Here is a 22297-nt window from a genome sequence, read left to right on the forward strand (position 1 = left end):
TTTTGCTGAGGAAGACTGGCCCTGAGCTAACATCTGTGCCCTTCTTCCTCCACTTTATATGTGGGATGCCTGCGACAGCATGGCTCGCCAAGCGGTGCCATGTCCGCACCCGGGATCCGAACCTGCGAACCCTGGGCCGTCCAAGCGGAATGTGCGCGCTTAACCGCTGCACCACTGGGCCGGCCCCTACAGCTGTCATTTTTATAGTCCATCATTTTGGATGCACTGAATGCCTTGGTTTCTTCTGCTCTTCACCTTACCTTGTCATTCCCCACCAAGTATTTAAATTCAAACATTTTAAGTCCTTAAAATAAATACGTTATCAAAAGAACGTCTCTGAAATAATAGCTATCTGCTACGTAGATAAAACTGTTACACCGAATATCATTAGTATTTCTTTTGTATACACTGTCATATCAGTAAAGGCTATTGCTCATGATAAGAAAATAGCCTCATATGTAAAACTTAATGTTGTGCCTTTACTCAGAATATAAATCTCCCATATATTGTTAAAATACACCACTTTATTTCTTCTTCCATGATTTGTTGGTATTTTTTAGCAATTTGAACATTTTTCTTTTAAAAATTCCACCATTTTAATCAAAACTCTCATTTTTGTTTTCTAGGAGTGAAAGGATTGGATCAATTTGTCCCTGATTTTTTTGTCTTTAAAGGTAATCTTCCTGTTGAGTTCACCAGTCGTACAGACTTAATGCAGTTTTCTGTTTGGGGTGGTAATCTACATTTAGTTGTTAAAAGAGAAATTTTATTGTATGATGGCTGAGCCTTTTCTTTTTGAATTACCTCACAAAATGCAGTCTAATCTCTAAAAGAAAATAATTTGATTTATGTCATGGAAGTATATATCACAGCAAATTCAAACTACATTTCTGGTTTATGCTCCACAGAATTTTTTTTTTTTTTCCAGAAATTTATGAAAATCTCTGCTCTTTTAGGTGTTTGTCTGAAACTGTGTTTTACTCCTAGGTTGAAGTATTGGAGCCATGGGAATAAAGGTTCAGCGTCCAAGATGTTTTTTTGACATCGCCATTAATAATCAACCTGGTAAGAAAATTAATGTTCCTATTTAACATTTATAAATGAGTATTTAATATTTTGAATTAGTAGAGAAGTTTAAACCAACTACCTTCTTTTTCAGCTGGAAGAGTTGTCTTTGAATTATTTTCTGATGTGTGCCCCAAAACATGCGAGAACTTCCGTTGTCTTTGTACAGGTTTGTTGACATTTTCAGTTGCCCTAATTGTAGTCTCATTTAACTATGGCTTGCTTTAATTTTTTATTTAACATATTTTAGATTTCTTCATGCATATTACTTCCTTCTCTTAACATGCAGATTATGCAGCATTGACTACAATGTGAAAGTAATTCTTAGAAATATTAGTTGTAATGAGACTTTTATCTGAGATTGATGTCTACATTTCTACACTCTCCAGAAAACTGTGGGTGATTTTAAAATTAATTTTTAAAAAAATTCCTGAGGGGAGTGAAAATTTTATTTAAAGAAGTCTTTACAGTTCAAGAGAGGTATATTTTACAAAGCAAAAGCTTTCATTAATTTTGCTTTAATAGTACTTCCTGGATTTCCTTTCTACTAAATGGCCTACTGATTTTTCTTCTCTGTAGGTGAAAAGGGGACAGGGAAATCAACTCAGAAGCCATTACATTATAAGAGTTGTCTCTTTCACAGAGTTGTCAAAGATTTTATGGTTCAAGGTGGTGACTTCAGTGAGGGTAAGACTTTGATTCCCACAAAAGAAAATCGTATATTTGTATTCTTTGTTAAATATCATAGATCTCAGAGTTAAACAAATCTTTACGAATGCTAGTCTAGTTTTCTTCTCACTCCGCTTAGTCTTCGGTCAAGCGATTAGGAGTTCTCATGGAAACAGATTAAAGAAAGAAGCACAAAGGAAATAATTCCACCTTCGATGCATGAATTAATTTCGGAAATTTGCTTCTGAATAAAAAACAAAAAAACACTGTATTCATCTCTTAGCAGTGTATGTGTTTGATTTTCTCTCAATTGGTAATCCTTAACTATGATATAGTTTTTACCCATACTTTTTTATTGTAAAAACTTCAAAACTATTATCAAAGACGCTTTGAAAAAATAACAGTAATTTTTGTCTTCTACCTGCGTGATCATTAGAATCTGAACATTATTTTTTACACCCTTTGCTGCATTCTTACTATTCTATCACGGGGGAAAGAAAGTAATTGGACTTTAAATTAATATATTTATGAAGTGCTGTGACCCTTTGAGTATTGATTTGTAGTCATTCGAGCACCTACCTTGTTAGAAGCATTTTGTTTAGGTAGCACCTTAAAGGAGCTTACTGTCTTGAGAGTTCTAAGAGTCCATGTTTTTCATTCTTAGGAAATGGTCGAGGAGGGGAATCTATTTATGGAGGATTTTTTGAAGGTAAAAATGTTCGCATTTAAATTGTGTTTTTAATGTTTTCTATTTTATTCATTTGATTTTTCTCTGTTGAACAGATAAGGCTATTCATTAAACAGTATACTAATATCCAACTACCTTCAGCTAATCGGGAGGTTAATTTTTTTGTGAAAGATTTTATGTGATAGACTTTATAGAGGTAGGATTTTTTTGTGTTTAGGACATTTGTACATCATATATGAAGAGTTTCAATGATCTATAATAAACTCTTAGCATTATAGTACTAGAATAGGAACTTCCATAGCTTGATCTTAATCTTTATTAAAAGAGATTCAGCAGTATTTCTTAGTAACGGTATCCACAGTTTTAGTCCATTTTTCTATGAGGATTTTTTAAAAATCTCTTTGATACTCTAATGTTTGGCTATAGTAATGTTTTTCCCAAATTTAAGTGTTTTCTCTGGAATTTTTTTTTTTTTGAGAAAGATTAGCCGTGAGCTAACATCTGCTGCCAGTCCTTCTCTTTTTGCTGAGGAAGACTGGCCCTGAGCTAACATCCATGCCCATCTTCCTCTGCTTTATATGTGGGATGCCTACCACAGCATGGCTTGACAAGCGGTGCCTAGGTCCACACCTGGGATCCAAACTGGCAAACCCTGGGCTGCTGAAGCGGAACGTGCAAACTTAACTGCTGCACCACCGGGCTGGCCCCTCTCTGGAATTTTTTATTGATGTGAAGATTATTTGAAAGACCATAAACATATGAATGTCGACATAATTTCGTATTTCCCACCTTTTACTTTTGGGATTCAGTGAAATTTTGTCTCACATTCCACTTGCTTTGTTCTCGTATTCGAATCCAAGATTGGAAGGCAAGCTGCTCTCTTTGCAGTAAGTGACACTGTGATCAAGATTGTTAACGAGTGCCTCTCTGTGCTCAGAAGATTATATGTGGTTTTTTTGTGGTCAGAAATGAAACACATGAAATATTTGGATGCTTTCTCCTGCTTTTTTTTTTTCAGTTCATAATAGTTTACATCATTGTGAGATTTCAGTTGTACATTATTTCTTGACTGTCATCATATAAGTGCTCCCCTTCACCCCCCACTCCCCTTCCCCTGATAACCACTGAACTGTTCTCTTTGTCCATGTGTTTGTTTATATTCCACATAGGAGTGAAATCATACAGTGTTTGTCTTTCTCAGTCTGCTTTATTTCGCTTAGCATAATTCCCTCTAGGTCCATCCATGTTCTGGCAGATGGGATGATTTTTGTCTTTTTTTTTTTTTTTTCCAAGATTTTATTTTTTCCTTTTTCTCCCCAAAGCCCCCCAGTACATAGTTGTATATTCTTCGTTGTGGGTCCTTCTAGTTGTAGCATGTGGGATGCTGCCTCAGCGTGGTTTGATGAGCAGTGCCATGTCTGTGCCCAGGATTCGAACCAATGAAACACTGGGCCGCCTGCAGCGGAGCGCACAGACTTAACCACTCGGCCACGGGGCCAGCCCCTGATTTTTGTCTTTTTTTATGGCTGAATAGTATTCCATTGTGTATATATATACCACATCTTCTTTATTCAGTCATCGGTCGATGGGCACTTGGGTTGTTTCCATGTCTTGGCTATTGTGAATAGTGCTGCATCTTTCTCTTGCTATTTAAGGAGAGTTTCATCTTTTGTTTAAATAAGCAAGCAAAGTTGTATTGTCTTTTCCCCAAAAAAACCATGTAAATGACAAACGGAAATGGAAAGAAAGGAGGTTAGATTTTATAGCAAAGGATAGAAAATTAGAAATATTTTAACCTAAAACGATAGGAGAGGGAATTGGTTAATATTTGATTCTCTATTCTTGTAACTTGAATTTTATCTAAATTTTGCCTGGACCTAAAGAACACTTGACATAAACACAAGATATGAGGAGGAGTAAAAATGAATTTTTTGGGAGGTTATGCCTATAATGTAACTAAAAACTTTGCTTCTCTGTAGATGAGAGTTTTGCTGTTAAACACAACAAAGAATTTCTCTTGTCAATGGCCAACAGGGGGAAGGATACAAATGGTTCACAGTTCTTCATGTAAGTAGTTATGATCTGATGATTTAAAATGTCCCTTTTTTGGTGTGTGGTTTCTCTTTTTGCCTGCCATTAATCACTGACAAGTAGGAGAGGGATCTGTGAGGGGGAGAATTTTTGAAGGAGGGAGAACAAAGAATTGCTGGAGGGGAAAATTTTTGAAAGGGGAGTTGAACTGTACTGCTGAAGTTTTCAAATTATGAAGACTTGTCAAGAGGGCACAGGAGCCCACTTGAAGGGGTGGGGTTCCCACTCGCCACTTTAGGACAATTTGAGCATCAAAATAAATAATGATAGTATCAGATTATCACATAAAATAGAAATCCAGGATTCCACGGAGATATAAATACTAAATTAATCAATAATGAGAGAAGGAGAAGCTGTTCCTGAGTAGAATGTCAACTAATAAATGTAAAAGGAATGATAGAGTTAAAAAAGTCACCATTTTGCAGTCATCTCAGTAATAATTGATTCAGGAAAGATTTACTCATGGATTGTAAATTTGGAGGGCAAGTTTAAGGAGGAACAGGATATTTACATAGAGTTTCTCTCCATAAATTACTTAATTACAAAGAGTAAAATACACTTGATCCTCCTTATTCAAAGATTCTATATTTGTGAATTTGCCTACTGATTAGAATTTGTTTATAACCCCCAAAGTCAATACTGCTAATGTTTTCCAATTTTGACTACAGAAGAATTATGACCAGGGGCTCTTGTTAGCAGTGCACGTTTTTTTATCATGTCCCATGGGGGTATAGATTTACCCTTCTCTTCAATAGCCTTAAACTTTCTTGGTCTCAGAAGAACTTAATCGGTCAGCACCTTGTGGATTATTCTAGTGTTTTCCTATTCCATGTTTGTAACTCCCTTCTTTAACAGTGAGAAACTTGGTGCTCCCATTATCTTTAAAATTTGTACTCATTTGCTGAATCTTAGAATAAAAAGTGCTGTCCTCTACCACTGTGAAAAATAACCTACTAACTGGAGTTCACTGATTGTTTATAGCTATTTGTGTTTTTAGACTGAGGATATGTAGTTAAAATACCACATTTAAAGTGACTTGGATTAGTACTTACTGGTGTGAATTTTGTGACTCAACATATGTTAGGTTCATATGTTTTGATTATATTTCATTTGTTCTCCTCACCGTATTGTTTTGATTTGTTTTTGCTTTTTTTAAGTTTATAAAACATTAACATGATTCCAAAGTCAAAGCAAAAGGAATACCCTTGAAGTATCACTCCCGCCTAACCCTTCACTCCATCCCCATTCCCCTATCTTTCCCCCCATTCCCACCCATCCATATTAGTAACCATCCCTATTAGTTTCTGGTTTATCTTCCTGTATTTCTTTTTGCAAACATAGGCACAGATACATGTATATTTCCTTATTCTCCCTGTTATCTTACACAATAGATAGCATACTATGTATAATGTTTTTCTCTCCACTTAATGATATATCCTAGAAATCACTCCATATCAGTTCATAAAGATCTTTCTCATTCTTTTTTAATGCTACATAGTACTCTATTGTGTGTATATATTTTATTCAACTGATTACCTATATATGGATCTTTCTGATTTTTTAAATGAAAACAACTTAGATCATGTGTGTTGTCGGAAAATTAGCACACAGATAAAAAGAAGAAAAACAATGCCATCTCAAAGCATCTTTCTATGCAGTAAAAATGTAGGTAGAGTGTTGCATATATTCTATAATCAACTTTTAGATATATAAATCTCTTTGCACGTCACAAATATCAACATTTTAATAGCTACATGTTAATACATTGTTTGAATGTACTATGCTTTATTTATTTAATCTCATTTTTGAACATTTGGTTTGCTTCCTGTTTTTCAAACTGCTGCAGTGAAGATTTTTGTACCTATTGTTTGATGCACTGTTATTTCTTTCTTTCATATTAGTTGCTAGAAGTTTATTTAGTGAAATTTTTACACATTTTTAAACCTTTCCATATATATTGCCACATTGACTTCCAAAAGGAAGTATAGGTTTACTCTAGTATCAGCAGTATGTAAGTACCAATTTCACCAGATCCTCAACAACACTGAGTATTATCATTTATTTTCTCTTTTTTACGTAAAATCCTTCTATACTAACCAAAACCCCTATGTTAAGTTCATGTAATCCTTCATGTATATTCTTAGAAACTTCCCTCTAAGTATTGATTTCTCCTTACCTCTTTCCATTTCTAGATAAGTGCTCTTTACTTCTTCTGTGTTCTATTGTTTTTTAAAGGGCACAACCTCAGTTTTTAATCTTTAAAAACATTTTTTTTATCCTGGTAACATATAATAGAAAATTTACCATCTTAAGCATTTGTTAGTGTACAGTCAATGGTATTAATTATATTCACAATGCTGTGCAACTATTACTACTATTTCCAAAACTATTTCATTATCCCAGGGACTAACCACTTCAGCCTCTGGTAAACCCTGTTCTACTTTCTGTCTCTATGAATTTACTTATATAAATAGAATCATACAATATTTGTCCTTTTGTGTCTGCCTTATTTCACTTCACACATTTTCAAGGTTCATCTGTGTTGTAGCATGTATCAGAACTTCATTCCTTTTTATGGCTGAATATCGCTCCATTATATGTACTTACCACATTTTGTTTATCTGTATTCATCTGTTGGTGGACATTTGGGTTGCTCCAATCTTTTGGCCAGTGTGAATAATGCTGCAATGAACATTGTTGAGTCTCTGTTTTCACTTCTTTTGGGTATATACCTAGGTGGAGTATATTGCTGGATCATATGGTAATTGTATGGTTAGCTCTTTGAGGAACCACCAAACTGTTTTCCACAGCGGCTGCATCATTTTACATTCTCACCAGCACTGTACAAAAGTTCCAGTTTTTCCACATCCTCATCAATACACTTCACCAATCTGAAAATGACCATGAAAGCACTGCAAGTATGGGTTTAGCCGTTACAAGTAAATTCTAGTGAGCAAGCAAACTTGCAAATATGAAATCTGAAGTGAGTATCTGGATACAGTATACACTGAATGTGGCATATAATACAAATACATATATGGAGTAAGCCTAGGTTTTTACATTTCTAGGTGCTTTTAGCAAGTTCAAGTGAACATAGCTGTTACAGTGAGAGAACAATTACGAGTTGTTAGGGGTTTTTTTGTTTTTTCTTTTTAGGATCGGCACCTGAGCTAGCAACTGTTGCCAATCTTTTTTTTTTTTCTGCTTTTTCGCCCCAAATCCCCCTGGTACATAGTTGTATACTTTAGTTGTGAGTCCTTCTAGTTGTGGCATGTGGGATGCCGCCTCACCGTGGCTTGATGAGTGGTGCGTTGTCCATGCCCAGGACCCAAACCGGTGAAACCCTGAGCTGACAAAGCAGAGCGCGTGAACTTAACCACTCGCCACGGGGCTGGCCCCAGGTTGTTAGTTTTTTAAAGTGAAGTGAACTTTTAAAAGTACATGTAAATGTTAGAATTTTTTTCAGTCATATTGTATGTGCTTTAACCAAAGGTTGCTTAAATTGTGTCCCTTCTTCCAAATTTCTAATGCCTTTTTTGATAAGATTTTTTAAAAATAATAAATCTTATACAATGCCTATCTTCAGTCTGTTGTACCAGTACGTCTTCATTGCTACTCAAATAAGCAGCCTTCTTTTTTTTCCTTTAGATTTTATTTTTTTCCTTTTTCTCCCAAAGCCCCCCAGTACATAGTTGTATATTCTTCGTTGTGGGTCCTCCTAGTTGTGGCATGTGGGACGCCGCCTCAGCGTGGTTTGATGAGCAGTGCCATGTCCGCGCCCAGGACTCGAACCAACGAAACACTGGGCCGCCTGCAGTGGAGCGCACAAACTTAACCACTCGGCCATGGGGCCAGCCCCCTAGCAGCCTTCTTAACTACAAAGCTTTAAGGTTGAAAAGAAGGGCGGAAAATGGATTTTTAAAAATTGCTTCATTTGCAAAAAATGACTTGTTGCTTATTTTGGGCTTTGTCCAAAGTTTTAATCTAGATCTCTTTCTTCAACCTGGAGTTTACTTTTTGTCAGGGCTAACAAACTCAAAGGCTTACAAGTCTTAGGCAAGTAACCTAAGCAAGGAAGCCTGCTAGGACAAGAAACTAAACTATTAATCCCAGTATTAAAAAAGACAGGAATACTCAGCCTGAGCAATTATTGATACGTGCAATGTATCACATCTTCCAGGGTTCTTAAAAGGTCTGAAATCTGGATTTTTATGTAAAAGTATCCAAAATTTTAAATGTTGGTAGCTAATTAAAAAATTTATAAACACCATATGGACCATTTCTGTTCAGGTTCAACAAAACATGTGTTAGAGCTATCGGAATATAACCTGTGCTTTAACTGTTGAAAATGTTAAGATTCAAAAGCACTATTGTGGGGGCTGGCCTGGTGGTGATTAAGTTTGCATGCCCAGGGTTCGTGGTTTAGGATCCTGGGCACAGACATAGCACCACAAATCAAGCCATGCTGTGGTGGCATCCCACATAAAACAGAGGAAGACTGGCACAGGTGTTCACTCAGCAACAATCTTCCTCAAGCAAAAAGAGGAAGATTGACAACGGATGTTAGTTCCCTCACCAAAAATTAACTAATTTAGAAAGAGAAGCACTAGTGTTAAACCTATGAACTGTGGAATGGTTTGATAAATTATGCTGTGTCCATACAGTAGAACGTTATACAACCATGAATATTCAATAAGAGTCCGGTCACATGCAAGAAATATGGTTGGATAGAAATAACACCAAAATGTCAACTTTAGTTACATGTAGTTTTCAGCAATGAGTAGGTATTACTTTTATTATAATAAGAACAATTTTTTGAAAATACATTGTGTGGAAAACATCTTGCATTCTGTTCTACTTAAAGTTAATGTAATAAGATTTCTGTTATGTTAAGATAGCATATGATTTCTTTGCAACTTTGTTTCCAATGCAGTTATTTTCTTTTCCTTTTTAGAGATGCTAACTTTGTTTTTCTCTGACTTTGTTTTTATTCTTATCTGATGACTTCCAAAAGAACAACGAAACCAACTCCTCATTTAGATGGGTAAAGATTATTTTAATTTATTTTATGACCTACTTTAAATTAGTATTAAAATAAGAAGCTGTTATTTAATCATCTTTACTTGACTCTTTAGCCATCATGTTGTTTTTGGGCAAGTGATTTCTGGTCAAGAAGTTGTGAGAGAGATAGAAAACCAGAAAACAGATGCAGCTAGCAAACCATTTGCTGAGGTGCGGATACTCAGTTGTGGAGAGCTAATTCCCAAATCTAAAGGTAAGAACAAGTATATATTTCTGTAATTCTTAGGTGTACAAAACAAGTGGAGACACTCTAAATAGTTGACATGAAATTCACACTAAAGTAAATATAGATATGAAATTCTCGTGTTTTTAAAATGTGTTTTATCGTACTTCATACTTTGTGCATTTACCATGGAATTGCTTATCTTTTCCTTGTTATTAATTTGTGGTAATTTGCCCTTCAGCTTCCACTTTTTTGTTTTATTTATTTTTTAATTGTAATTGTCTAAATAGAATGGTAAATGATCACTTTTCTAGGAAAAGAGACAGTGGGAGGAAGATGACAATTGAAGAGAATAATATAGACTAAGAAACTTTAGGGGAATAAATTATTTCTCTTTCATGAGCTGCTTAGATGCAGAAGTATTGGCATGTTTGAGAAAGTTCTTTTACTTAGATCAGAACATTTGACGTTAACATGACTAGTAGTTTGATATGATATCTGAAATGGGTGAGAACTTTAAGTAAATATTTTAAGCCCTTATATATGCAGTTTTAACTACCACCATTTATTATGGATATTTGGTCTGACACTGTAAATGTAATGGGGGCAGTTACCTTCAAACATGTATAGAAGGCAATATTAAACTGACTTTATTCTTACTAGTGTAGGGAATAACACTATCAGTACTTAGTTTTTGATGGTTAACAAATGTGAGAATCATCTGTAATCTTTTCTGATCCTCACAATAACCCTACAATATTATTTCCTCCATTTTACAAATGTAGGTAGTCTAGGAGATTGTTATTCATCACATCAGACAACTACACCTCAAACTCAAGTTTGGTGGCTTCAGATCTAGAGATTTTTCCATTATATGTTGCTAACTCATTAAAGTCTTTAACATTCTTTTTAGAATTGCCCTATGTAGAATATTCTGTTCTCAAGTTTTAGGTATGCTGATTTGTGTACAAATCTGTAACATTTAGAAATATGCACATTTTGTTTTGTTTTAATTTAGAAACACCCAAGATGTTATAGAGAAGGCTTATTTTTAATTTTCTTTCTCTGCATTCCACTTTGATTCTGATGATTTTATTTTCTTCTGTGTCATATCAAATATATACCTTGTAAACTATTGCAGGAATATGCTACAGCTCATAATGGGACTGTTTATATAACTTCTTAGTGTTCATGAATCTGGCTATCCATTCTTATTTACAGACGAGATATAATGTATGCCTTGTGTTAATGAAGATTCAGTAAAGAATGAGGTATTGTTGAGTATCTCACTTTTTATTTTAAATAAAAACTAAAAGGCGATCTGTATATTAATGTTTGCAAATTTTAGACCCTGAACCCACTATTTAATTCTTCAGAGTGTTGTTGGTACAATTGGAATATTTTGGTTTAAAGCATTATTTCTTCCCACATCATCTAGAAGGTCTTCATCTTTTATTCTCTAATTAACAATTAGGTTTTTTGGGTTGTTTTTCTTATATTTTGTGGTTTTTAAGGTCTCTTGTGTTAGAATCTATTCTCTGCTTGTAGAACTTAAGGATACTCTGTGATGATATATTTAGAAAGAGATCAAAGTAGTAAAAAAGCTTACATTTTAAACCGTAAATGGTTATCATAGACTCTGATAATTTGATGTAAAGATTCTTTTGGTACTAAAAGGTCAGTGTTGGAATAATTGCTTTAAGGATGAGAAAGTGAATGAATGTTACTCTTTATGTATTATTTATGTCTTTATAATGTATTTCACCTGAAGAGATAAATGGTGATTTTGCCCAGGCCATTGTAGCTAGGAAGTTCTGCTGAAAGTTGATATAGCGTCCTAGTGTGTATTCCTCAAAGTCATGCTAAGGAAGCATACCTTGCCCTCATCACTTTCACCAGTTGGGGAAGATTTGGCTCTTTATTAGTACCTGTCCAGGAGTTCCTGAGAAGGTCAGATTTGTTTATAGCCATACCTCCCATGCCTACTCTGTTCTGCATCACATGGTGGAAGAAGAAAAGATCTTTATGTTTGAGACCACACAGTTTAGCACCTGTTGCCCTGCAGTCCTTCAGTTACCATTCAGAACATTGATCAGAATTTTGTCATGCATTTATATAACCACTTTTTAGGCAAAGCTGTGTCTTAGATCCGATCCAATTTATAAGTTTCATGGCCTCCTTACAGTTTTAAATTGGGAACAGTCAAAAAGCTTTGTGCAACACTGTGGTGTTCATCATCATCATATTTAAAATTTTGTTTGAGAGATTTACACCTCAGTTTAAAAAGAAATAAATACAGAATCTTTTTTTTCTTTTTCTAACTTCCTGAAAGAAAACAAAAAGACTTCTGAAGAAATCTGACTGTCTGGGCCCACCTGTATATGGTCTTGGTGAGTCTGGGCAATCTTCTTGGGCCTCTCTCCATTTGCTGTTGTGAGATTGGAAATTCTGCTTTTTGTGGCTATTTGAATGTACCTGAGGAGGTTCAGAGTCAGAGAAAAGAACCTTCCAACAGATGCAGACATGGAACAGTGGAGGCTAATAAAAACTGCGTTCCTTAGTGGCTGTGAAGGGGCAGAGTGGAGGATAGAACACAGACCACCAGAGTGAAACCACTACCTTAGTTAAGGTACTTCTTGGTTTTTCAAGAGTTGTCATGACCTCAGGTTATGCTGATCTCTTCAGAGTTCACTGCATTTGTCAGAGGTCTGTCCACCTTGCCCATGCAACAAGAGATAGGGCCATTGCTATATTACAGAGTATACAGAAACACAAGTGCTGACTTGTGGCAACATGGCAATAAGTAAAGAGTTATATGGGCAGAAATTTTGCATATATGTGGGAGGAAACAGATTGCCTGGCAATACAGAAAGAGGAGCACAGTAGAGGAAAGTAGCTCGTGAATCTTATATTCAGGAGACAGTGGAGAAGAACACCAGAGGCTCATTTCTGTGGTGACAGTGTCCCATTTCAGTGTCCTTATTCTAGAATTAAGAATTGTGTTGACACTTTTACTGGAAAATAGTGGGCTACTCAACTTAGAAACTGTTTAGAAGAGACCAATAATATGAGATGAAAATATCTAAAGGAGACTTATTTTAGGAATAGTTCTATTCTTTATTTCAGAAAAATATTATTTTGGTGATGACCCAGAAGTTTCCTTCAATATAAAGGGTTCATGTGAAATTCATTGGTCTAAAGTATGTATATCTCAAAAAGCTATTAAGGCAGCATTTTTTTACCTTAAATTTTTACAAGTAAAATGTTCTGGAGTTTGTTGTTTAACCTTAATGTGATACTAGTAAAGTCAATACCTAATTAGTAGGATTACACCAGACCCTACCCACTCCCCAGAACAGGTCAGTGAACTGGTTGGGAACTTCTTTTACATTGTGATAAGCAAACTGCATAATCTAAAATAAACTAACCAGAAATGGCCCAAGAGTTGACAGTGTTCCTCTTTGTAATTCCTTTTCGTCCATTATGATTCTTAATTTATTGTGGTTTCGCTTTTAGTACTGTTTTATTTATCTTAAGGATACATGCTTGCAAAAGATACTTTGAAATAGATTTTGTATAAGTGGTTAAGCAGGAAGTACAGTTTTTTGGAAGATGGAGTAAAACTCTGAGGGAAGGGTGCACGTCTTATGAGGTTTTCTATGGAACTTCCCCATTACTCTACAGTTCTTTTCTCTCCATGTCTGGCATCATGTAGAGTATATATTTACATACTGTTCGTATATATACTTGTTGACTGAGAAGAATAAAACTTCAGTCAGATTCACAGTGTGCCTAAATCATATTTTTAAATTTAGGTAACACAGATTTTAAACTCAAGCTACATCCTACTAGAATTAATTTTGATATTGTCATGTCTCTACTTTTTGCCTTTTTACTCTTTAACTGCCTTTTCTCAATTATTTTCTCTTGTTTTCCTGAGCAGATTCATAGGAAACAGGCACACAGATTAAATTTCACTCATAAAATTATATTAACAAATATCAAAAGAGGGAACCTTTTCAAACTTAGAGCTTAGAAAGCTCTCTTCCAAGGCATCTTTCCTAAAACAGCTTATTTTCCTTTTAGAGTTGATGTTATCTGATACTCAGGCAGATTATATTACTGTAAAAAATAGTTATAAATCTCTTTCTGGCCTTCCATATTGTTGTGATACCTTGCTTCATTCAAATGTTTTCTTGAAAGTGATGCGTAAACTAACTAATGGTCATTTGAAATATATTTAATACATTCGATGAGGAAAGTGGGCTTGCTTTTTAAAGAAACCAACTGCAGTATATTTCTCATAGGAAAGAATCCCAGTGCAAAATAAACAGCTATATTTTGTGCTTATGTGGAATACTTTTTACTTGCATATTATGTGGTCTCAGATATTTTTATTTGGAGTTACTCATATGAGTTTATTTTCTTCCTTATGTTTCTTTAAATTTGATCCTCCCCCGGCTCCCTCCTGCCCACATATCCCTCAGGTTTTTACTGCATATATGTAGATTTTTCAGTTTATATGTGTTTGCATACCCACTCTGCCTCACCACAACCGTGGTCTTGGGTTCAGGTTAACAACTGGACTCATGAGACAAGATAGGCTTCACTTGGCACTGTTTATTTACCTTTAAGAAAGGATACAGGATGGGACAATACTGTACAGCACAACTTGGACAGCAACAGCATAGTAGAGATCTCATGATTTCCAGGCAGAGCTTGCATACGTCCCAGACATCGCACACTTAGATGTTCATGGTCCTGAGGAGCATGACCAGGTGAGGAAGGACTACCTTAGTTCAATGAAGCCATTACCTCTGGGATCCCTTCAGTTTTTATACGTTGTTCCCATTCTCCAGCGCAGCAGCATCTCATTCATACTGGAAAAGTAATCTTGACAGTGAACTGCAAGTCTTTGGTCAAGTACATAGTGACTTCAGCCAGATTCTCATTTATCTGAGATTTAATACACTCCTATAAATTCTGAGTTAGGAGTTTCAGGAATGATTTGGCCAAGTGCCAAATCTTCAGGTGTTCGTGAGGCTAAAGGAAATGGTACAGACCAGCTGTTAACCTTTTCAGTTAAGGTCAGTATATAGCCAACCTTCAGTCCAAAGATATATTGTCTTTGTCCTCTTGATTTTTCTTATTATGGAAAATATTAACACGCACAAAAATGATTGAAATTGCGTAACAGAACACCCATGTTCATTATCCAGCTTCAACAATTAATACATGGCCAATCTCATTTTACCTATCCATGGCCAGTTCTCCATTTCCTGTTTTTTTGAAGCAAATTCTAGGCATAACATTTTATTGGTAAATATTTCATTATTTATCGCTAAAAGATGACTCTTTAAAAAAATAACCAATACCATAATCATATGCACACATATAGACACACATACATATATATTCCTAAATAGCAGAAATCCTGACAATGTTCAGATTTCTAATTGTTTGATTAATGTTAATTTTTTGATATTTGAATGTGAATCCAAATGAGGTTCAAACGTTGGGCTTGGTCTTTGTAAGTTGTTTTTGTGTTTGTTTTTGTTTTTGTTTTTGTTTTTTTTAAAGATTTCTTTTTTTTTAAGATTTTATTTTTTCCTTTTTCTCCCCAAAGCCCCCCGGTACATAGTTGTATATTCTTCGCTGTGGGTCCTTCCAGTTGTGGTATGTGGGACGCCGCCTCAGCGTGGTTTGATGAGCAGTGCCATGTCCGCGCCCAGGATTCGAACCAACGAAACACTGGGCCGCCTGTAGCGGAGCGCGCGAACTTAACCACTCGGCCACGGGGCCAGCCCCCTTTTTGTGTTTGTTTTTAATGGATTCCCCCACCATCTCCTTTTATGTTTCCTTGAGATTTATTTGTTGAACAGCCTAGGTCATTTGTCATATTTATTATTGCATACACTGGATTTTACTGATTGTGTCCTTGTATTATGTAATGTGTTTGTTCTGAGCTTCTATTTTATATAACTTTGTAGTTAGGTCTAGAAAATTGTTCAGATGCTGTTTTGATTTTTTTTTTTTAATTTCTCTTTTTTTTTTTTGAGGAAGATTAGCCCTGAGCTACCTACTGCCAACCCTCCTCTTTTTGCTGAGGAAGACTGGCCCTGAGCTAACATGCATGCCCGTCCTCCTCTGCTTTATACATGGGATGGCTACCACAGCATGGCTCTTGCCAAGTGGTACCATGTCCTACCCAGGATCCGAACCAGCAAATCCCAGGCTGCTGAGAAGCAGAACATGCGAACTTACCTGCTGCACCACCGGGCCAGCCCCTTAATTTCTTTTGATGGGAGCACAAGTCACATAGTCTTTGTGCTCTGCAATCGCCATGGTGGCCAGTGCCTCATTAGAAGTTTGCAAAATGATGATATTCTAACTCTAATTCTTTCTTCATTTATTCCTGGAATACTTTTGATAAAAAGCACCCTCCCTTCATTTACTATTTGGTTAGGCAGTGGTACAGTTCATATAGGAAAAGCAGGATAAATACTTTCTATCTTATTTACCAATATCATTATGAACCTGATAAATTCGAATATATTTGATGTGTTTCAGTTTATTGATAGTTTTTTGTATATCACTCTTATCCACATCATCTTTGGCCTGAATTTGCTTCTGCAATTCCACCATGGTTTGAGTTAGAATCACCTGTAGATGAGCCAAGTTCTATCTGGTTTGTCATATCTTCCCCCAATTCTTGTTGTATTACATCTGATTAACTTCACTTATTTATGTTAGTTGCCTAGTCCTTAAACCGTTTAAGTTTTTGAACCTCTTTTAAAGTTACTTCCTTAACCCAAAATAAAATTTCAATTTGAAATTACTTTTTGTATAGACCCCAAAACATAATTATTAATCATTGGCAAATGACTACCCTCTTTTGTAAGTCTGCTCTTTAACTAAAGCTAAGTTTCTTAGTCATTAGAGGAATGCTCAGGCATTGAAACATAAGCCTATGCCAATGGAATCATGTTTCTTTTCACATTCATGCAAAGTATTTATTCTGTTATTTTTCTCCTCTATTTTTACCTCCAATCTTGATAATAAGAGAACAAGTCAAAAACTACGAGAAGAATAGAATCTGGACTCTTAAATGTTACTTCTATGCTTTTTGAAAACTATGTTATTGAAATGTTTCCTAAAATTCACTTAATTTAATGTTTTAGACTTACCTATTTTCTGGATTCTTTTGCTTAATAGATTCAACTCTGACCCATGAATCTGGAGATTTGGATCCTAATCCTGCCTCTTGACTCCTTTCCTGTATCCCTCAGTTCAGATAACTGGATGCGCTAAGTGTTGCATACTGGACTTAGAATCGGCAGAAAGTCTAAATTTCCACTTAGAAAGTTCGTCTAAAAAGTGTTGACCAAAACCTTTTTGTTTTTTATTAAAGCTAAGAAAGAAGAAAAGAAAAGGCATAAATCATCATCCTCATCATCATCCAGTGATTCAGATAGCTCAAGTGACTCTCAGTCCTCTTCCGATTCTTCTGATTCTGAAAGTGCTTCTGAAGAGAAATCAAAAAAAAGAAAAAAGAAACATAGGAAAAATTCCCGAAAACACAAGAAAGAAAAGAAGAAGCGAAAGAAAAGCAAGAAAAGGTCTTAATTTTACTTTTATTAATACTAGCTTTATATTCTATTTTCCTTCTGTTTATAAATAAATCTATTGGGATTTTGGATCAATTATGTGGTAACATTAAAATAGAAACATTTCATAGCATGAAGTGTTAGACTTTTGATATTCTATAGTCAATGGATTAAATTTAGGTACATTCATCTCCATTTTTCAACAAAACCATTCAGTTCATTTTGTTTGAATTCAGTGAAATGATGCTTTTGGTTTTATGGGTTTGTATTTTATAGGAGGAGTATAGGATTAATGAGAATTATAGGAAACAGTTGTTTCCCTTATTTTCTGTAGCAGTCTCTTGCTTTATTGTCCTTTATTTCCTTTGCTCGTATGATAGCATAAACGTAGAAAACAGTACTTTCTCTTAGGTTTTGTCTGAAATAATTTGGTTGTACTAAAACTTGTCTTTATATATCTGTTGCCTCTAAAGCAACTAATTTTTTACCTACATTTTTTTTAAACCAGTATTTTAAATTTATCAGAGTACATTACCCACGGAGTTTCATGTTTTAGATCCATTTTTTTTGGAAAATATTTTTTGAGAATGTGATAATGGAAGTATTTGGTTTTGGGTTTTGGGTGGTTAGCTGGTTTGTCAGAAGAATGAAGAAAGATTTTCTCCATGTAATCACATCTTTTGGGAGGGACGGGATGGTGTATATATATTGTGACATCTTACCAAAGGAAAGAAATAGAACATTTGGAAATTTGAAGTAGGTACATAATAACCAAATGGAACTTGTTTTGTGTGTTTCTCTTAAGCGCATCTAGTGAAAGTGAGGCTGAAAATCTTGATGCCCAACCGCAGTCTACTGTCCGTCCAGAAGAGATCCCTCCTATCCCTGAAAATCGATTCCTAATGAGGAAAAGTCCTCCTAAAGCTGATGAAAAGGAAAGGAAAACCAGAGAGAGGGAGAGAGAGAGAGAGTGGTATGTGAATGTGTCTGTCTCGTAGAGTGTCCTACACTCCTCACCATAGAACTTTTCTCTTTTTAAAAAAGTTTTTACTTATTTTAAGCAAGATTTAATTGGTGACTTTGCCCCAAGATTGAAATCTTCTTTATAGGGTAATGTTAGCAAAGCTCCTTTTTGTTACCCACATAGCTAAAAAGATAAGTTGACTGAATTCAAACAGATTTTGAATAAAAATTATTTTAAGAAAATAAGCACTGCTAAAAAGATATGTTAAGTAACATTCCAAACCACTTCCGTTCAAAATGAGATCAGTGTTTTACTATGTTATTTGTATACATTAAACTTTTAAGTGAGAACCTTGGTTTTTCAACTTGTCTAATAGGAAAAAAAAATACTGTTTTCCTTGCCTGACTTATAATATTGTGGTAATGAAAATTGATACCATGTTCAAGTACTTTGGAAATTTTTCTACATAAATACACATTATTAGTATTAGTTCTGTTAGTTCTTAATGAATCATTAATAATTATGTCCAAAAATAGAGAAAAGATTGAAGTCTTTCTCTTATGATCAGAAATATGTTGTTATAACATAAAACTAATAAAATTGTGAGCAGTCCCTCAGTACTTTCACAATACAGTAAAAATATAAAAATAAGTCTTAATTATTTGAAACTTGGGGGTAATTTTGATGGATTGGATTGAGTTTATTTTTCCATAAATATTAGGAAAGGATGTTTCTAAGGAAATAAATATTAAAGACAAAATGTTTGAACTACTTTTCAAATACCCTTTACATGGATATTGTTGGTGCTAATTAAAGATTAACTCATATTATTATTATTGGTGTGGTTTTTCTGGTGAGGAAGAGTCACCCTGAGCAAACATCTGTTGCCAGGCTTCCTTTTTTTTTTTTTTTTTTTTTCTTAGCTTGAGGAAGATTAGCCCTGAGTTAACATCCATGCCAGTCTTCCTCTATGTTTTGTATTTGGGACACCTCCACAGCATGGCTGATGAGTGGAGTAGGTCCACGCCTGGGATCCGAACCCATCAACCCAGGCAGCCAAAGCGGGGCACACAGAACTTTAACCACTCAGCCTTGGGGCCGCCCTCATATTTTTTGAAAACAAATAGTTTCCCTTTTTGGTATAAACCATGATGTAAATGTATTCCTAATTCAGACCAGCTTATCTCTGCTTTAATTCACATTAATTACATTTCTCTGTAGTTTTATTACCAATGAAAGCTGCTTTTAGGATAATAAGGTACTTTGGAATAAGATAGTTTTAAAATTGTTCTCTCAACAGCATATAGCCTACTCTGAGCTCTTCTGTGTTGATTTTCCTTAGCACTATCAAGTTAACTTTGTTGTTGTAATGATTATATAACATTATTTCTCAGCAGGACACAATTGGTATTTTGGGGAAGAATTGTCCTTCATCCTCACGCATTACAAAATTTTCACATTCCTGACTTGTGGGCACTAAGCACCACTAGCACCCTCTAGTCATTGATAGTTGAAAAAAATGCTCCCATATTTTTCCAGATACCTACTGTGATTTGATGACATTCCTGCTTGAGAACCACTGATATGTAAGATTTTAAATTTACCAGCAAAGCTATATTCTCCACATTAATTTTTGAAGAATAACATGTTTTAATTTTCCCTTTAATTCCTTCTAGTAATCCACCTAATTCCCAGCCTGCTTCATACCAGAGGCGACTTTTAGTTACTCGGTCTGGCAGGAAAATTAAAGGAAGAGGACCAAGGGTAGGTGATTCTTTTTTCCAGAAATCTTAATGGTATTACATTGATCTCAGTGTTTCTTAAATATTCTTTTACATATAAGTAACTAAAATTTAGAGTAGATATGGATGTTGAATTATATGTTCTCTTTTTATAGTAACTTTTTTGTATTGGTACTTCAAACTGAAAATCCGTGACTGTTAGTGGATTTTATATGTACGTGGTATAAAATGAGGTCAAGGTCTTTCTTGTGTTCCCTTGTTACTTCCTGACCACTATATCTCTACTCTTGTTAAAAATTAATAAATAAAAATTAACCCTATTCTTATCTTTCATTCTCTTTATTGGATTCTCCCCGACAGAATTTAAATATCTTCTTGTGTTTTCAAAACTTTTTAGAAACTTGGCTATGCTTAAGTTTATTATTTCTTCACTTCCTGTTCATTCCTCAATGATTTCAGTTTGTCTTCTACCATTCTGCTGAAAACAGCACTTGCCATATGGTCAACTCCATGTCGCAAAATCCAGAGGATCCTTTCGATCCTTGTCTTACTTAATCCCCTTCCTTTAGTACTCCTTCCCCTTGGCTTCTGTCATATTTTCTTCCTATCTGTCTGGCTTGTCTCTCGTGAATTTCCAATGCCAATTCATTCTTCTGGGTGACCTTTTTTTTTAATTGAAGTCATAATAGTTTATAACCTTGTGAAATTTCAGTTGTACATTATTATTTGTCCGTCACCATATTTATATGCCCCTTTTTACCCCTTATGCCCACCTCCCAACCTCCTTCCCCTCTGGTAACCACTAGTCTGATCTCTTTGTGTGTTTGCTTATCTTCCGCATGAGTGAAATCATACAGTGTTTGTCTTTCTCTGTCTTATCTCGCTTGCCCGAGTAGACATAGTAGAGTAGCTCGCGGTGTTCAAAAAGATCCTTCTAAGACTGATGTCAAAGAGTGTACTGCCTATAATTTTTTCTAGGAGTATTATGGTTTCATGTCTTGTATTCAAGTCTTTAATCCATTTTGAGTTAATTTTTGTGGATGATGAAAGATAATGGTCTATTTTCATTCTTTTGCATGTGGCTGTCTGGTTTTTAACTATGGTTCTTCTTCCAATCCATGTGCATGGAATATCTTTCCATTTCTTTATCTCATCATCAGTTTCTTTCAATAATGTCTTATAATTTTCATTGTATAGGTCTTTCACCTCCTTGGTTAAATTTGTTCCTAGATATTTTATTCTTCTTGTGGTTGTAAATGGAATTGTATTCTTGAGTTCTCTTTTTGTTAGTTTGTTAGTAGAGTATAGAAATGCAATGGATTTTTGTAAGTTTTCCTCTTTGCTTAACATAATACCCTCAAATTCCATCCATGTTATTGCAAATGGGACTGTTTTGTCCTTTTTTGTGGCTGAGTAGTATTCCATTGTGTATATATACATCTTCCTTATCCATTCATCAGTCGATGGGCACTTGGGTTGCTTCCACGTCTTGGCTGTTGTGAATAATGCTGCAGTGAGTATAGGGGTGCATAAGTCTCTTTGAATTGTTGATTTCAAGCTCTTTGGATAAATAGCCCATAGTGGAATAGCTGGGTCGTATAGTATTTCGATTTTTAATTTTTTGAGAAATCTCCATACTGTTTTCCATAGTGGCTGCACCAGTTTGCATTCCCACCAGCAATGTATGAAGGTTCCCTTTTCTCCACATCCTCTCCAACATTTGTTATTTTTTGTCTTGGTAATTACAGCCATTCTAACAGGTATAAGGTGATATCTCATTGTAGTTTTGATTTGCGTTTCCCTGATGATTAGTGATGTTGAACTTCTGTTCTTTCAAGCCCCATTCCCACCATCTTACTGCAGTTTACCATTGTATATTCTCTGCAGTATAAATGGCTTCTTAACTGTTCTCATGGCTGTTTTCAAACTTTTTTGTCTTAGGATCTCTTTATACTCTTAAAAATTGAGAACCCAAAAGAGCTTTTGTTTGTGTGGTTTGTGAGTTATAGCTATTAATATGTACTTAATATTTTAGATTTTAAAACTGAAAAATATTTAAAACACAAGAATATATAAGCACACATTCCATTAGCTGTGAAAGCAAAGACATTAAAACATATCATGTAGTCTCTGAAAAATTCCACTGTACACTAATGAGAGAATGAAAGTGAAAAAGGCAAATAATGTGATATTATGAAAATAGTTTTGACCTCACAGATCCCCTGA

General features: G+C 35.0%; 1 protein-coding gene across 6 annotated transcripts in view; it reads left to right on the top strand.

Annotated features, from left to right (window-relative positions):
- The window catches only part of PPIG (peptidylprolyl isomerase G), a 44432-nt gene that overhangs the window by 15496 nt on the left and 6639 nt on the right, over window positions 1-22297 (top strand). For 5 of the 6 annotated variants that reach the window (XM_014860662.3, XM_070508066.1, XM_014860670.3 and 2 more), the window contains 11 exons: window positions 627-674; window positions 988-1065; window positions 1160-1234; window positions 1645-1752; window positions 2399-2443; window positions 4402-4489; window positions 9528-9557; window positions 9649-9788; window positions 17170-17377; window positions 18171-18338; window positions 20006-20093. In XM_014860662.3, the coding sequence (XP_014716148.1) occupies window positions 1005-1065; window positions 1160-1234; window positions 1645-1752; window positions 2399-2443; window positions 4402-4489; window positions 9528-9557; window positions 9649-9788; window positions 17170-17377; window positions 18171-18338; window positions 20006-20093 (1011 nt within the window). In that variant the 5' untranslated portion in view covers window positions 627-674; window positions 988-1004. Of the gene's footprint in view, window positions 1-626; window positions 675-987; window positions 1066-1159; window positions 1235-1644; window positions 1753-2398; window positions 2444-4401; window positions 4490-9467; window positions 9558-9648; window positions 9789-17169; window positions 17378-18170; window positions 18339-20005; window positions 20094-22297 lie in introns of those variants that run through there. The other variant, XM_070508069.1, reaches the window with a different exon arrangement.

The sequence above is a fragment of the Equus asinus genome, chromosome 4, assembly GCF_041296235.1.
Source record: "Equus asinus isolate D_3611 breed Donkey chromosome 4, EquAss-T2T_v2, whole genome shotgun sequence".
Classification (NCBI taxonomy): Eukaryota; Metazoa; Chordata; class Mammalia; order Perissodactyla; family Equidae; genus Equus; species Equus asinus.